General features: G+C 36.0%; 1 protein-coding gene across 1 annotated transcript in view; it reads left to right on the forward strand.

Annotated features, from left to right (window-relative positions):
* Nucleotides 1-16457, forward strand: part of ABCC9 (ATP binding cassette subfamily C member 9) — a 121484-nt gene that overhangs the window by 21221 nt on the left and 83806 nt on the right. The window contains exons 8-14 of the mRNA XM_087442688.1: nucleotides 1118-1312; nucleotides 3482-3634; nucleotides 4129-4284; nucleotides 6232-6366; nucleotides 8145-8307; nucleotides 12586-12626; nucleotides 13557-13699. Coding sequence (XP_087298814.1) covers nucleotides 1118-1312; nucleotides 3482-3634; nucleotides 4129-4284; nucleotides 6232-6366; nucleotides 8145-8307; nucleotides 12586-12626; nucleotides 13557-13699 — 986 coding nt within the window. The remainder of the gene's footprint in view (nucleotides 1-1117; nucleotides 1313-3481; nucleotides 3635-4128; nucleotides 4285-6231; nucleotides 6367-8144; nucleotides 8308-12585; nucleotides 12627-13556; nucleotides 13700-16457) is intronic.

Below are 16457 nucleotides of genomic sequence, written 5' to 3' on the forward strand. Positions count from 1 at the left end.
GGTGAATCAGTTGAAGAGTTTTTGGCTGTCCTTAATCAAGATCAACAAAGCATTTATGGTAAATGATGAAAATGACCTCTGTTTTGTGTCAAAAATGAGTGTTATGAAATTAATATTGCAGGAAATGGTTACTATGAATGAACCTGAGTCATCTCTCTGGTTTCACCTCGGGGAAAAGTATTGCCTAATATTTTTTAAACTTCTCTGCTGAAGTAAAGGTTAACAATATAGCCGAAGCATAGCTTACATTTTCTGAGTGCTCTTTGCAACACAAATTTAGCTTGAACTTGGTGTTAATATCTTTTATCAATAAACTTTAAAAAATAGTCAAATTATTCATCTAACAGGAAGTTGAATATGCAACACGGTTGAACTCTACTGCCTTGAGTTGACTTCTTTGCCACAGTGAAAAAACTTCATCCACCTCCTCCTCAAGACCTAATTATGATGATTGTTCAGGTCGTAAAATCTTTTCAGCAAATGACTATAGATGTGTGAAACCATGAATTGGCTTAAGCATATATGCCACTTTTCATTCTGCATTTCTTTGAGGAATAACTAGGAAACACAAGTCTAACATAACTTTAAAAAGTATTGACTACCATTTATGGAGATGGGACATACCTGGAGGAGAAACAATTTGAAGTTGGGATGATCTGTTTTGTTTAGCTTGTAGTAATTTGATAGGTGACACTCTTGAGGTCTAGTTAACTACAGAAATCTTGACTAGTCTGTCAATAACTTTGATCTTTGTACCTTACTATCTTCATTTCCATACAATGTTATTTGGTCATATTCATGACAGATTTACATTTCCCAAATCAGAGGGAATTAAAATTAATTCAGCCTTAAGAATTTTGAGTCATCTTTTGACAACTAAAAATAATACAAAATCTTTGAAAAACTGGCCTGGTTACTCTTCATTCTCTCTATTTCGTTAAAATGTATTCATTAGCTACTGTTTGCATAGAATGCAAGGGTACAGAATTATTCATACTATACTGAAAAGGGACTAGTTAACATTTATTTATAAACTTTAAAAATATCGGAAAGAATTTCCATAGTTGCTGAGATTAATTGCTGCTCTTATTTTGGTTCATCTGTTGTTTTCTTTCAGAAAAAAGTAGCAGATCATCCAAATCGGACTCCATCTATATGGCTAGCAATGTACAGAGCTTTTGGGCGACCAATTCTACTTAGTAGCACATTTCGTTATCTTGCTGACTTACTGGGGTTTGCTGGACCTCTTTGTATTTCTGGAATAGTTCAGCGTGTGAATGAAACACAGAATGGGACAAATAACACAACAGGAGTAAGTTTGTGGTACTTTTGGAAAGAAACATATTATTGTCAGCTTTTTTTATTGGTGAGAAAGATTGGCCCTGAGCTAACATCTGTTGTCAATCCTCCCCTTTTTGCTTGAGGAAGATTGTGCCTGAGCTAACATCTGTGCCAATCTTCCTCTGTTTTGTATGTGGGATGCTGCCACAGCATGGCTTGTTAAGCGGTGCATAGGTCTGCGCCCAGGATATGAACCTGCAAATCCCAGGCTGCCAAAGCGGAGCGCATGTACTTAACTGGTGGGGCTGGCCCCTCATCAGCTTTTTTAAAAAAAGAAAACAATAATTTTCCCTGTAGAGAAAATCATGTGTTTGTGTATTCATTGAATGGACCTGGCAACAAAATTATTTCTCAGATTCAGAGCTTATGAACATTTAAAAGCATCTACTGTGTGCCAGAAACTATGCTTGGAAATTTCACATTGATTATTTTATTTGTTTATTTATATTCCTTTAAAGAATTTTCATGCATGAGTACATGAGAGGTGACTGAGTCACTTTTTTAGAGGCCTGTGACCAATAGTGTTAGCAATGTGATTTGTAATATGTACATTTCTCCTTTCTTATATAATAAAAGCCATCACCCTGTTTCACAATGATCAGGGCAAGTCACATTATAATATTTTTATCAGATATTTTGGTACTATTTAGGAAGCTATATAGTGTAAGATATTTGTTGTTATAAATTTTTAATCTTATATTTTCTGTTCTTAAGAAAGTCTGCATCATGAATGTCCTAGTTTCTTTCTAAAAGTTGATTTCCCTAGTTTCACAGATAGAAACCAGTCCAGATGCATCAATTTTCCTTTTCTATTCAATCAGTCTGATTTCCTGTCCTCTTTTCTTCACCTTTTAATTTTAATTAAAACCTATGAATTTCATTTTAATATTAAAATTTTATGCATTTTCAAAGCCTGCGTTAAATGCTGCCTCCTTAGTGAAGCTTTTCCTGGTTGTCCTAGTTGAAATTTGACTCTCCTCGGTACTCCCCTAACACATTGTTTACTTCACTTACTATAAATGCTGTTTATAATGAAGCATATTATTTATGGATATGCTTATCTTTTTAGGTTGTAAGCTCTTTCAACAGAATGACTGTGGACAGTTCATATTTGTTTCCACAGTGCTTAGTCCAGTCCCTTGCCTATGTTAGTGCTCAATTATTATTGAGGTGAAGCAGAGATTTTCACCACTGAATACGCTTGTGTGATGTTTTGTCCCCGCTAGCCTAATTACACGCAGATATCTAAATGCTACATAGAATTCTATCATCCTTCTCCCTTACAAATATTAACCACATGTTTTCTGAGAAAGAACAGAACTTACACATTTGTACGTATTCCCATGAAAGAAAAAGGAGGGACCAGAGTAGAATTTAGTGGATCTAAATCATAAAAAATGAAGAGTGCCCAAATTGACCTGAGGTACTTATTCGAGTGTTACCTTTCCCTCACTTCTAAAAAACAAGTTACCATATGCTACTGTCACACAAAAAGCAGTCAGTTTTGTATATCCTTATGATGCCTTCAGTCATATTCCTACTCAAGTAGTTTTTCATAAGTTGTGTTTTGTCACTGAAACAGTCACATGGGTGAAATCAATAGCCAAATTATGTATTTTATAATTTATAATTTATTTCATTAATATAAATTAACATGTGAAAATCATAAAAATTCAACTGTGTAGAATTATTTTAAATTAACAAGGCTACAGAAATTGTATTTTTTCCCACTGGTCTTGCTTAGCGACGACCAGTTTTATGGTTTCTGCTTCTAAATTACAGACTAAACTAACTTTTGTCTCCATTTACTACTTTCCATTTAACTAAGGTAGAATATATCTTTGCAGAAAATCTATTCAAATTTTTTTTTAGTTAAAGTGTACCTTTTTTCTACAGCCAGGCATTTTTAGCAGTCTTCATGATCAATTTGGGATTTTGTGTGTTGAACTGGTTTGTATTTGTATCTGTGGACATTATGAGGAAGAGCCAAAATTGCCTTGCTGTGGCTCATTCCATTGCTGTGTTATCAAGACATTGAGTTTTTATATTTAAAAACCATGTAATGTTAATAAATGCAAACTGGACACCTGGTACATGAAAAGACTAGTTTTAATTTATGTCTTTTTTCTTTTGGGATAAGATTTCAGAAATCCTCTCATCTAAGGAATTTCTTGAAAATGCTTATGTTCTAGCAGTTCTTCTCTTCTTGGCTCTCATTCTGCAAAGGACATTTTTACAGGCTTCCTACTATGTAACTATAGAGACTGGCATTAATCTCCGCGGAGCTCTGCTGGTACGTACAAGCTGTGAATGACCTTTGTTTCTTGAAAATGACATATACCATCCAGTGGCAGGAATGGTAGTGGCTTCAGTTTTGTTTTTTCATTCGGTTTTCACTTTGATATTAAGACATCAACACTTATATATGATCTGCTTAATAAAAGAAACACAGAGCTAATTAGTAAACCCGTTGAATTAAAAATAGCTTTTACAATAATATATTAAGAAAAGTATTTTGAAATCTGGCATTTACTTATCTCTGTTTCTATTTGTTCTAGAGCTTATATTAAAAGTTGAATATCTATATTGCCTGAAAAAAATGTTTGTATTTAGTTGAAGACTGAAAGTAACTATGCTAAAATGAAAATAGTAGTTGACTTAAGAAGATGGCATTATAGGTTTTTTTATTCAAAAAATTTTAAAATGTTATTTTTTTCAATGAAAATAAATAAAGACAGTGTTGATTATTAAGTTTAGAGCTTAAAGTACATTTTTTTTTTTTTGCAGGCCATGATATACAATAAAATCCTTAGGCTCTCTACATCTAATTTATCCATGGGTGAGATGACCCTGGGACAGATCAATAACTTGGTTGCCATTGAAACCAATCAACTCATGTGGTTCTTGTTCCTGTGTCCCAATCTATGGGCTATGCCTGTTCAGGTAAATCAATATAAGTAAGATTCTCTTTTGCAGAGGAAATAAAACAAAAGGAGCATAAGAGATTTATCTCAGTAAAGGGTAAACTTTTTGAATGTGCTAATGTTATTGTATCCTTTTTATAGACAAAAGAGACTCAGAAATGTTATGATATAGATTAAGAAAGTGGAGTTTGGAATTATACTGCTTGGGTTCAAGTATCTGCTCTACTCCCTGTTCGCACAAGGGCTTAACCCCTCAAAACATTTGTTTCCTTAACTGTAAAATGGGAATGATAATAGTATCTGTCTCATAGTTGTTGGAATTGTCAAGATTAAATAAGTTAATACGTGTAAAGCTTTTAGCACAATGCCTACCATTCCGTGGGCACTCGGTAATTGTTAGTTGTTATTGTTATTTCCCAAATTCATACAGGTCTCAGAGCCAAGGCTGAACTCCTTTTGTTTTGACAAGCTCTCTTATAGCGTTTCTGAACTAGAGCAATTGCTTTAATCCATCCCATAGTTTCAATAGCTGGTATATTATAAAATGTCAAACTTTATAAGGTGGTAGGAACACTGACAGGCTGGAGGTCTATTTAGCTATTTACTATGGAAATAGCATTTTAATAAAGACGTAGGTTTTTTTTTTACCTCATTGGGTAAAAATGGCAAAAGAAACATGTTCAGATTTTTCCCTTTATGTGATGCTGAATATTTTAAATTATCTTGAGTTTTGCACCCTGTAAATGGAGCTTGAACTGTAGATCTCATTTCATTAGATGCAGTTTGTCACCTATATGTTTGTGTACTACATTTATTAAAGTGCATAAAATAAGGAAGATATGGTAGTTTTAAAATTTATTGTTCGCCTTTTCATTTTTTAATGGAAATCCGAGTCAAATAAAAGTGTATATCATGTACAGTGTTTGACACAAAGTAAGATTTAAAATATGCTTTGTTTCATTTTATCAAAATGTAGTTATACGCAGGTGAACTAGGTAGCTGTCTATGTGGTATAATTTAAAGTGCACCAAAAATTCCAGATTGCTTCTGAAGGACTGCATCATGGGTGACCTTAAGGAAATTTTCATTTTGATTGGAAATCCCAAAGAGCCTAATTGGTTAGGCAGTAAACATGTACCATTGCCTCCAGAAGGCCACTATTAAGCTGTTATCATTGGCGTATAGGCATGGGTTCAATGCTTTAACTGCATGGATACAGTTCATTAGTTGACATTTTGAGCCATGATGAGCTGAGCTACTGGAAGAAATTTTTTCAGGGAAAGAAGATAGCAGGGTTAAATCCTGAGTTTTTAAAAGAAGAAGAAGAAAGTGACAAACCAGCATGGGTAGGCCTAAGTGGTTCAGCCTTGGGTTTTAAGAAATAGATGTAACAAGGAAAATGAGGTAAGATGGGGCCCCAACTTTAGCTTCTTCACAGTTTTGGTTAAGCCCAGTCTTCTTGTCATTAAATGACTTCTGGGGTCATTGAGGAGTTGAGGAATTCAGATCATTCCTTTAGTCCACAAAGAACCATCCTGTACTCATATTATGATGCTGCCCTCTACTTTCCATCCTCCTCGCCTTGAAACGCTAGTACAATTCCAAGAGAATATGGAATGTCAAGTTTATGGTGGGTGAAAACATTTTTCAAGGAAAATTTCATGTCCTTTTAAAAATCTGAAGACTGCTTTAGAAGGTCAGAAGCATCCTGGGACCACTGTCAACTTCATGCAATAAATTGGTTTGACATCAGTTGTACAGATCATCATACTAAAAATAAATTCCTTCTACTTAGTCTTCTCCAGATAAATCTTTGTAAAACCCAACTGTCACAGTTGAGTTGACTTCCAAATAAACTTAATATAATAATTAAGAAATACTACATTTTCGCTAAAAATATTTCCTTTCATTCAGTGGTCCCCACACCCCCATTCATTTTCCCTTTTCCATGTGTTTTCCTTCCTAGATCATAATGGGAGTGATTCTGCTCTATAATTTGCTTGGATCAAGTGCACTGGTTGGTGCAGCTGTCATTGTGCTCCTTGCCCCAATTCAGTACTTCATTGCTACAAAGTTGGCAGAGGCTCAGAAGAGCACTCTTGTAAGTAACATCTTTTGGAAACTTTATTAGGAAAATCTAGTAATGCTGTTTTATTTTCTAAAGTATGGGAAAGTATAGAAATGAATACATATTTGGAAATCATTCTATTTCATTTCATTTCTTAGGTAGCGAATGTGTATTTTCTGTGTTGCAAAACAATTTTTTAAAGTGGATTTGAAATTTAAGACTTGATGATCTTAGACTCAAAATACTAGAATCACAGTTGCTGGTGTTTTGAATGAAGTGATGAGGCTTTGAATCTTCTGGATCACTTGCCTAGAGAATACACTTATTGTCCTTTGAGGCTATTGGATGTCAATTATTGCCGTGGGAGAAATAGATCAAGGAACAAATAAAGGGTCAGGTTTGGTGTTTCTGAAATTAAATTTCCCTAGGTTTGAATCAAACCATGTGATGATCTATGGAGTTACACTGAAATGTTTTTGCTGCCCTGGCTAAATATGTTCATGGTCAACTTGGCAAGCAAGAACAGCCCAATTATTGACCCTTTCTGGCTTTAATTTGCCATGAAGTCATTTTATTTGAGCAAGAATTGGCTTCTTTTAAAGAAGTGTTTGCAAATAATAAAATTGTTGACAGCACGTTTAAAAATAAAGTTTGGTAAAATATGAGCAAGGCTGTCTGTAAATCAGGCGTAAAATTAGAGATGCTGCCACTGATGGAATTGTTTCCCAAGCTGGTGTTTCTGCTGTGACAAGCAAGTTGCATGTCACGCAAGTGACTTTTATCGCTTGTTTTTCTGCTGCTTCTGGCAAGGTTACTCATCATTTCTGTCTGAGCCATCTACCCATTTTACTCCAGGACATGAACCGGAAAGGTGTGGAAGAGGGGCACAAGGGGGAGACCGGCTATCCTCAAGCATCTGTCTTTCGTTTAGACACTCATACTGTATTCATTCACTCATTTACCAATCACTTGATAGGCATCTAAGATGCTGAAAAAACAAAAAGATGTAAAAAACAGGCCATTTGCTACTTTTGCTTCCTCCCAGCTGCCTTTTGCCACTCTACTGCTCCTTTTGATAGTGCACAGGTCATTTGTCCCTTACTAGTAATTTTAATGTAATATTTGGTGGTAGAGGAAGCTGAAACAGTCGACTACATGGAGGGTTTTGTATCGGCTGCAAATCTCTCTACAGTTAATCCAAACTGTTAATAATCAGTAAATCTAATTTAGACCTTAAACAAGAGCTTAGGAAGAAGTATGTGGAAATCTCTTGAAATTAAAGATAATAGACTGGTTTCAGTAAGTGGATTATGAAGACACAGTATGAACACACACAACACCGTACCCTCATGTTCCCAAATAAGAAGCAAACTAACTTTTCTTAAATTCATTGTTTCTTCTCTAAGTGTGAGTGATAGTGCTGAGGGGAGAATAAAATGATTTAAGTACTAGAAGGAGCCATTGGAAGTCTCTTTATCATTTCCCTAAATTTATGTCTATATTATCTGTAGACATTATTCAAGGAGACCATGTGAAACTTAAGAAACTGCTTTTATTTAAACCAAAGCAAGAGAGATATGAAAGTTTTTGGGTAGAAAGAAATTTGAGGCTATTTCATTCAACTCTCCCTTTTAAAGTTTGAGGCAGAAGCACAGAGAGTTTTACTTCTTCTGCCTGGAATCTCACAGCTATAATTAGTGGCAGAGCCAGGCAGAAATCAAGATCTCCTCAATCCCGGTCCATTATGTGGTCCCACTGGTCTGATTCACTTGGATGCAACTTGCATTGTTTTTTATTCCTTTTTTTAATAGGATTATTCTACTGAGAGACTGAAGAAAACAAATGAAATATTGAAAGGCATCAAACTTCTAAAGTTGTATGCCTGGGAGCACATTTTCTGCAAAAGTGTGGAAGAAACAAGAATGAAAGAATTATCCAGTCTCAAAACCTTTGCACTTTATACGTCACTCTCCAGTAAGTTATTGTTGCTCGAAGGGCCACCAAAAAAACGTGCGGTCTACTCAGTTTAGCTTGTGATCATTGAGACGTTCTAGTCATCAGAAAAAGCCCATTTATTTTCTACATATGTGCTGTCCAATAGCCCCTAGCCACATGAAGCTACTTAAATTTAAATTAAAGAGCAGGATTAGCACAGACTTAGAGTCAAGGCGATCTGAATTTGCTTCTTTACCAGTTGTGTGCCTTTGCCATGTTGCTTTCCATCTGAAATCCTTGGTTTCAACGTCTGTAAAATGGAATTGGTGATGATACTAGTACCTGTAATTGAAACCCTTTTATCAGGTACAGTTGGGATGGATAGTGGGTTTTCAGTAAAAAATTGTTTATTTAAATTGATTTGACTCTATTACTATTGACCTTCTTAACCCCAAAGATCCTTAAAAATTGTCTGTAGTTGTCTTACCTATCTCTTTGGGAGCTTATATTATATTTTCTTGAAGACTGTACTTGAAATGCCAGTTTTGAAAATTAAGGAGAAACAGTGTCAACATTTCCAAGTGAAAGAAGCCAAACTACATTCACATTAAACTCTCTTTTCCAATACATTTTCAAGAACTTTAAAATACAGAGCACTTTTATCCTCAAATCTAATTTTTAAAAAGCAATTGTTACAAAAATATTGCTTTTTTCTCAAAGAGTGACACTGAGTACTCTCAAGAATAATGAGTTTATGGTAGTACAATTCTTACAAACTGAGCCGAACTACTCCCACTAATATTTGATTTGGTTTGTATGTCAGTTTGCTCATCTCTATTGTTCCCAAGACTTTGAACAGTTTAAAGTTTTGGAAATTGATATATTGTTTCCTCTTGAATTCTAAACTACTTTAGTTCTTAGAGATTATAAGCACTTCTTTTGTGAAATGGATTTAGAGACAACATTTGGTTTTATAGCTCATTTAGTCTAGCCTTGATGCTTGATGCGTTAGAAATGAAATGGGAAGGAGATTTATCTTGCGGCTGTGCACCACTGCTAATATGGTGTCAAAATGCTACAAGACGGAATGATGGATAACCACTTGCTTATATAATAGTTCTCTAAGCAGGTGGCCCCTACAATGCATTCTTCTCTGCAGTGGATTGAAATTCTCAGAAGGAGGATGGATGCAGCCAGAAATAATAATAATAATAATAACAAAAATATTTTGAGATACTCAGCCATTTATTACCATAAGTGGCTTTACATATATCATCTCATTTAATCCTCACAACAGCCCAATTATTTAGATTCTATTACTAACTCCATTTTAGAAATTAAAAGATTGAAGGATAGAGATTAAGTGACTTCCCCTAAATCGTCCCGCTACTAAGTGGCAGAGGTGGATTGTTAACCCAGTTTGTCTGTCTCTAGACATGAGATTTGGGTTGATTTTTGAAAGTCAGATACAAAAGGAGAGAGGACAGAAGAAGCTATACTTATGGGAGAAAAACAAGAAGTCATGAAGGTAAAAATGCACAATCATGTATTTGTGATAGGCAGCAGGAATTCTTGAATCAATGGTGTAGAGTTCCAGTTAGACCACTTCCAAATTTTATGATTTGGTTAAGTACAGTGTTCTTGGTGGTTAAGAGCTTGAACTATGTGAGTTGAATAGAGCTTGCTATAAATCTCAACTCTGCCTCTTCATAGTGGCGTGGCTTTGACTAAGTTACTTATATCCTCCAAGCCTCAACTTCTTCATCTGTAATATGGGATAATAATATTTACCATGTAGGATTATAGTAAAGATTAAAATAGATAATAATTATACAGATGTTGGTTGAGTTGTTGCTTGACTGTATCCCAGGTACTATTATCACACTCGTTATCTCATATAAAGCACCTGGCAAAGGGTCTAGTGTTCAATAACCTCCCTCCTTCAGTTTCCTTATCAGGAAGCTGGGATGTATTAAGAGTACCTTGGGGAGGCAAATAATGTAGGTAAAGTGTTTCCAAAAGCACCTGAAACATGAAAGTGCTCACTCAGTGGTATCTGAAAATATTGAAAAGCAAAGTTAAACAGGACAAATGCTAGTAGAACTGAAGACCCATCTCTACTTCTGTGAATCAATGTTCTTGCCACTTGAGGTAATATCTGGGGGGAAAAGAAATTCTATTGAATAACTTCCTAGTCTCCATTGCCAATGGTCGTGTGCTGTTTATGGATTTAATTCATTGATGAAAGGCAAAAAGACACTATTTTATTCTTCTCTCTTCACTTTGATAGAGTTTTATAGGGAGAGGTGGAAAGAACATGAATCTTTTGACCAGAAAGATCTGGGTTTTAATCCAAGCTCTATCACCTCCTAGTTTGGAATCTTGCACGTTACTCATCCTTCCTATGCTGTTTCATTATTATTAGGTGAGGTAGTTGGAGTCATTAAATATGAGAGTGTATGTGAAAGTACTCCCATCATACCTCAGTAACTGTGAGTTGTTGAGTAGCAGCAGAGCAAAGTGGTGTTGAGCACAGTATGAGGAGCCGGACTGCGTGGGTTTGAATCCCGGCTGTGTGACCTTAAGCTTGTCATTCTCATCTTTATAATGGGATAGGAAGAGTACCAGCTACCTGTGCCTGATGCAGAGTGCTATATAAACAGTTTTTAATAAAAGAGCAGTTGTTCTCACTCTTCCTTATCAAGAGGAGATTAGGGGCCAGATCACTGGTGTAGTGGTTAAGTTCGCGTGCTCTGCTTCAGCGGCCTGGGGTTCGCGGGTCCAGATCCTGGGCGCAGACCTACGCACCACTTATCAAGCCATGCTGTAGCAGGCGTCCCACATATAAAGTAGAGGAAGATGGGCACAGATGTTAGCCCAGGGCCAATCTTCCTCAGCAAAAGGAGGAGGATTGGCAACCGATGTTAGCTCAGAGCTAATCTTCCTCACCAAAAAAAAAAAAAAAAGGTTGAATTACTTATTTAAAGATGCAGAATATAAAAATGAATTACAAATAATGATGAGAGGGAAAAGAAAGACGTACATGTAGGAAAAAAGGGTGATATTAGCCAAAGAAAGAAGACGAAGACAGAAACGTGGCTCCTCATCTTGCTGGTATGAAGCTCAGAGCCACGTTTAGATTCCTGGTACTGTTCAAGAATTCAGATTTGATAACTAAGCCACGTCTGACCTGCCGAAGCATAAGCTGATTCTGTGTACAGTGATAAAGATAGTTCATGAGAGCAAATCATGAGAACTGAGGATGATTTTTGGATGGATTATCTCCTGAGTGTCAAGAAAACTAGGTTCTAGCTCTTGCTGTGCCATTGTCTGGCTCTGTTACCAACAATTCACTTAATCTTTTAGTCCTCAGTCCCTAAAATTCTATGATTTATGAAAAATATAACTACAAGTCATCAGCTTGGCTTTTTTTAAACTATGACTTCCAAATGCTAGTATTTTAGCCTACAATATGAGTTTTTCTTGTTTCCATTATGCGTATCATGCTTATCAAATGATAATGCAATATATTCCTGGAGAGATATTTAAAAAAGCAGAGGATCTAGGATATGGAGTTATTTTATAAGCAAAAGGTCTGTGAGCTATTAATATTAATATCACTGTTGGAAGGAGAGCTTGAAGTGATGTCAGATTCTTGTTTTTAATCTGTAATAACCCAATTTTCATATATTTATCTTAGTTTAGTGGACCAAACAAAATATAGACTGTAAAAACTCTCAAGAATGCAAAAAGAATTTTTTTTTTTCTTTTTGTGAGGAAGATCAGCCCTGAGCTAACATCCATGCCAATCCTCCTCTTTTTGCTGAGGAAGACCGGCCCTGGGCCAGCATCCGTGCCCATCTTCCTCCACTTTATGTGGGACGCCGCCACAGCACGGCCTGACAAGCGGTGTGTAAGTACACACCCGGGATCCGAACCCGGGCCGCCAGCAGCGGAGCGCGCACACTTAACCAGTACGCCACGGGGCCGGCCCCCCAAAAAGAATTTTTAAAATTCTAATAATTTGCATCATTGAAGTATTATTCTATCTGAATTTTGCTGTTTGTAACATTTCACAAAAACGATAATTTTTCAGTAAGAGCAACATTTTCTGCTTAAGACTAATGTGTGGGGGCTCATACAACTGCAAATAGGGAAATGCCAACTGGGAAATGTTTGTGGACTCAGACAAAATGTTGTTTAACGCACTTGGTCCTTGTCTTCAGGGAAAGTTAAAATAATAATAGATGATTAATTAAAGTTACTGAAAATGTTTCACGGTTCCATGCAACTAATGTATTTGATTTCTTTCCACAGTCTTCATGAACGCAGCAATTCCCATAGCAGCTGTTCTTGCTGTAAGACACTTTTTCTTGCTTTTAGAAATGGAACTAAGTCAGTGTTTAGAAATGATTTATGAAAGGAATGTGTGGGTGGTAATACATGTTACCTTACTTCTGCCAGTTTTCTCTTTGCAGACTCCACTGCAATAGTTCTCATCCGGGGTTTCTCAACCATGGCACTAGGGACATTTTGGCCCAGATAATTCTGTGTTATAAGGGCCTGTCCTCTGCATTAGGATGTTTAGCAGCATCCCTAGCTTCCGCCTATTAGATGCCATTATCACCTCCAGTCGTGACAATCAAAAATATCTCCAGACATTGCCAAATGCGCCCTGGGGAGCAAAATTAACAGCAGTTGAGAACTAACTGTTCTAATCTCCATGACCCGGGTTCCTGGACCTTCTTACAACAGGATAGTGCTAGATCAATAACCAGAAAATGTTAGACAATTACATTATATTTCAAACTCAAATGACAAACCCAAGAACCAGTGTTTTATTTGAAATGTAAATAAATCTACATTGGATACCAGTGTCGGCAATTTTAGTAAAGATCCCTAATAGGGACCTAAAACAATGGAACGTTCTCTTTTTCTCTTAGAAAATTTGGTATTGGTTGGAAAGAGCCTGACTGGTTGTTGAGAACTCAGGCTTATCCTCAGTTATTCCTCTTACTCAGTAATTTGACAGAAGTCAGTTTCCTAATGTGTAAATAGAATCTACTCTGTCCTTCTCACAAGTTTATGCTAAGATGACATGTAAACCATGAAGTACTCTACCGAGAGTAAGTATTATTTTTCTTGGGGAGTAATTTGGATGAAGTAATTGTTTTCATAGTTGCACTGGACATATTGGCAGAGCAGAATATACTAGGTTTGTAAAATTGAATGTAATCATTTGTGAAACTTTCTCCAGCTTTGTCTAAAGAAATCCTTTCTTTGCACAGACGTTTGTGACCCATGCATATGCTAGTGGGAACAATCTAAAACCTGCAGAAGCCTTTGCTTCACTGTCTCTCTTTCACATCCTGGTCACGCCACTGTTCCTGCTCTCTACAGTGGTCAGATTTGCTGTCAAAGCCATCATAAGGTATGCACCGGAATGCCTGAAATTCTTTGCTTGATTTTAGAAATAATATATGCTCATGGTAGTAAATTAGAAGAGGTATAAAAAAGAATATTAAAATCACTGCCCAGAGAGAACTATTGTTAAAATTTTACTATGCTACGTTTCAGTCTTTTATAATTATTCTAAAATGAAAATAATAATTATTCTTCTAAAATAAAAATTTTGGCTGTATGTAGCTTTTGACTCCTATTTCACTTAGTGTTTTTATTATTTTCCCCTCATTAAGATCATAATACACGATGTCTCGTGGCTATGTGATAGTCCACTGTTTGGAAGTACTCTAATGTATTTAATGATTACCGCTTTATTGGGCATTTAAAGTGTTTCTAGTTTCTACTTAATATAAATAATATAAATAACATTGATATAGACATCTTTATCTTTAAATTTTTCTCTGATTGTTTTCTTAAGTCAGATTTCTAGAAGTGGGGATACTAGTTTTAATGGTATGCACATTTTTTGGGTCCTCAATGAATATGTTGCTTTCCATTGAAAGAATGATAGGTCAAAGGTGTACAAATTTTTAAGATTTTTTTTATGACTTAACTGTAATATTTTCTCGTGAAGCTGTACCAGTTTATATTTGCACCAACAGTGACGGAGAATATTCCCATTAATGCATGTTTACTGTTTTAATTTTAGTTTAATCTGGAAAAAAAAATTCCAGGCTCATAGTCTCAACAAATGGAAAGACTTTGCAAAACCACTCAGTGTTTGTTCCTTTTAAATATGTTTCCATAGTGCTTCTAACCAGTGTAGACTCTGTCTCAGATTCACAATTTCCCACAATGCACAACTATAAAAATAGATGTGATATGACAATGACCATTTCCACACCATCTTTACTTGTATTATATAATAAATACATTACCAAACTATATTATACTACGCTGTGTGTTCCATAGTCTACTGTGTCTTATACTCAGGACAATCTTAAAGTAGTATTTTGCTTTTTGCTGTAATATCTTATAAACCTTATAAAACCTCAGCATGTTTCCTAAACAGTTATCATATTTATATCTGGCTTTTGAAAGAAATGGCAATATGTTTAAATACTGGAGGAAAATTGGAAAACTGAGGCCTTAAATGTACGAAGCATGGTGTTGCCATTGATAGCAATGTAGAACATCTCTTGTAAGGTCTTTTAAAGTGAGATAATTTTCCCAATGCCAATTAGGAAACTAGCATTTAATATTCAAAGTACCAGAATGTCCAGTTTCAGGCAATAGTTTATATTGGCTAAACAATGGCTAAATACCAAATAACATTAAAATGAGTGTACATTATCTTATTATAAACCAACTTCTAATTGGCTACAATAGCATCATAACGTGATTTCAGTTGCATTCTGTAAGATATGTCATTAGTCCCCAATCTGGACCTGTTAGAGTTTAAAGCTCAGACCCTCATCTGCTCTCATTTTCTTTTCTTATTGTTCTGCCTTCTGAAACACGTACAGATCACTGACGGATTTTTGTAGCACCACTTCCAAATTAGGCAGTGCTCTGGAAGAGAAGCTACTGCAAACAATAAAATTGATAAATGGCCAGAGTCTGCTATTTTGGTCCTTATTTTCATTTTCTCCATTTAATAGCTGTCCCTCTCATGGTTGCATTTTTAATTGGAATTTGACTTTGTGCTACAAGTGGAGATAGAAAGCAGTTGATAACTTATAACAGATAACTCCTTTGAAATCAAGTTACCAAGCATCAAAAGGACTTTAAGAATCGATATGAAAAACAATAAATCTTGGGATGTCCCCCAAGTCCATAGTATACAATCCTACTGTAGTAAATCCTAGTAAAGTTTAGGGTAGATAGTATTCCCTGTATCTTTCTGCATAGCACTCTCTCTTCTGCATGTTCCAGGGAAAAGGCATTTGCCAGTTTGATAAAGACCAGTCTGTTTTCAGGGCTCAGCTCCAGATTTCCTAAGCCATAGGCCAAATAGAATCAGCTTATAAAAGCTTGCTTCTCTGAAATGAGTTTCAGTGGTTGATTTGTGGGTCCTGCAGAGATGACTGGTCAACAAAGGGGGACAGTGCATTTTCCCACTGTGTGCTGGTTCTGGGAACCCAAAAGAGCATTTTCCCAGTGTTGACTGGGCTCGCGTTTTCTTCTGTGCCTGGGGACCCGTGACCAGTCTTTGATGCCAGTTGGCCCACAGCGAGTTGAGCAGCCTGTTTATAATCGGAAACTTTGGTCAGCTGACTTTGAAACCTCCTCTTCAGGACTGTGGAAGTGATAAGTTCTTCGCTGTATTCTTAAATGCATTCAGAAATTTGATGGGTTAGAATGGGGGGCAGTATGTGCCCAAACTTGTGTTATACGTGCATGTAAGAGACTTGTAAACTTCTCTACTGTTGGAAAATTCTATGCCATCTAAAATTCTCTGCTACAGGAGAATTCTTTGCTTTCTTTTAAAAATGTGTGCCCTGTTAGCCAAAACTGTCTTCATGGTGCTCAATGAGTGGGACCACGTGTATACATAATAAAATGGAAGAAAGAGGCAGTTATGATTCGGGTTATCACCTCACACTGTTAGAGTTTTCTGGACATTTTACTATGTTGTGTTCCAGTCTACATTTGCAAAACAGAGTGAAGAAATGAAGAAAAGTAGGAAAAGTCACTATTATCTAAAATATTAAAATACTTCAATAAGAGTGATTTTTCAGGATGCTTGCCTCACTTTTCCACTTTGTTTTATTTGTAAGGAAATA

This window comes from Ceratotherium simum, chromosome 17 (genome assembly GCF_057802395.1).
Source record: "Ceratotherium simum simum isolate JZ-2026a chromosome 17, ASM5780239v1, whole genome shotgun sequence".
In the NCBI taxonomy this organism is placed as follows: Eukaryota; Metazoa; Chordata; class Mammalia; order Perissodactyla; family Rhinocerotidae; genus Ceratotherium; species Ceratotherium simum.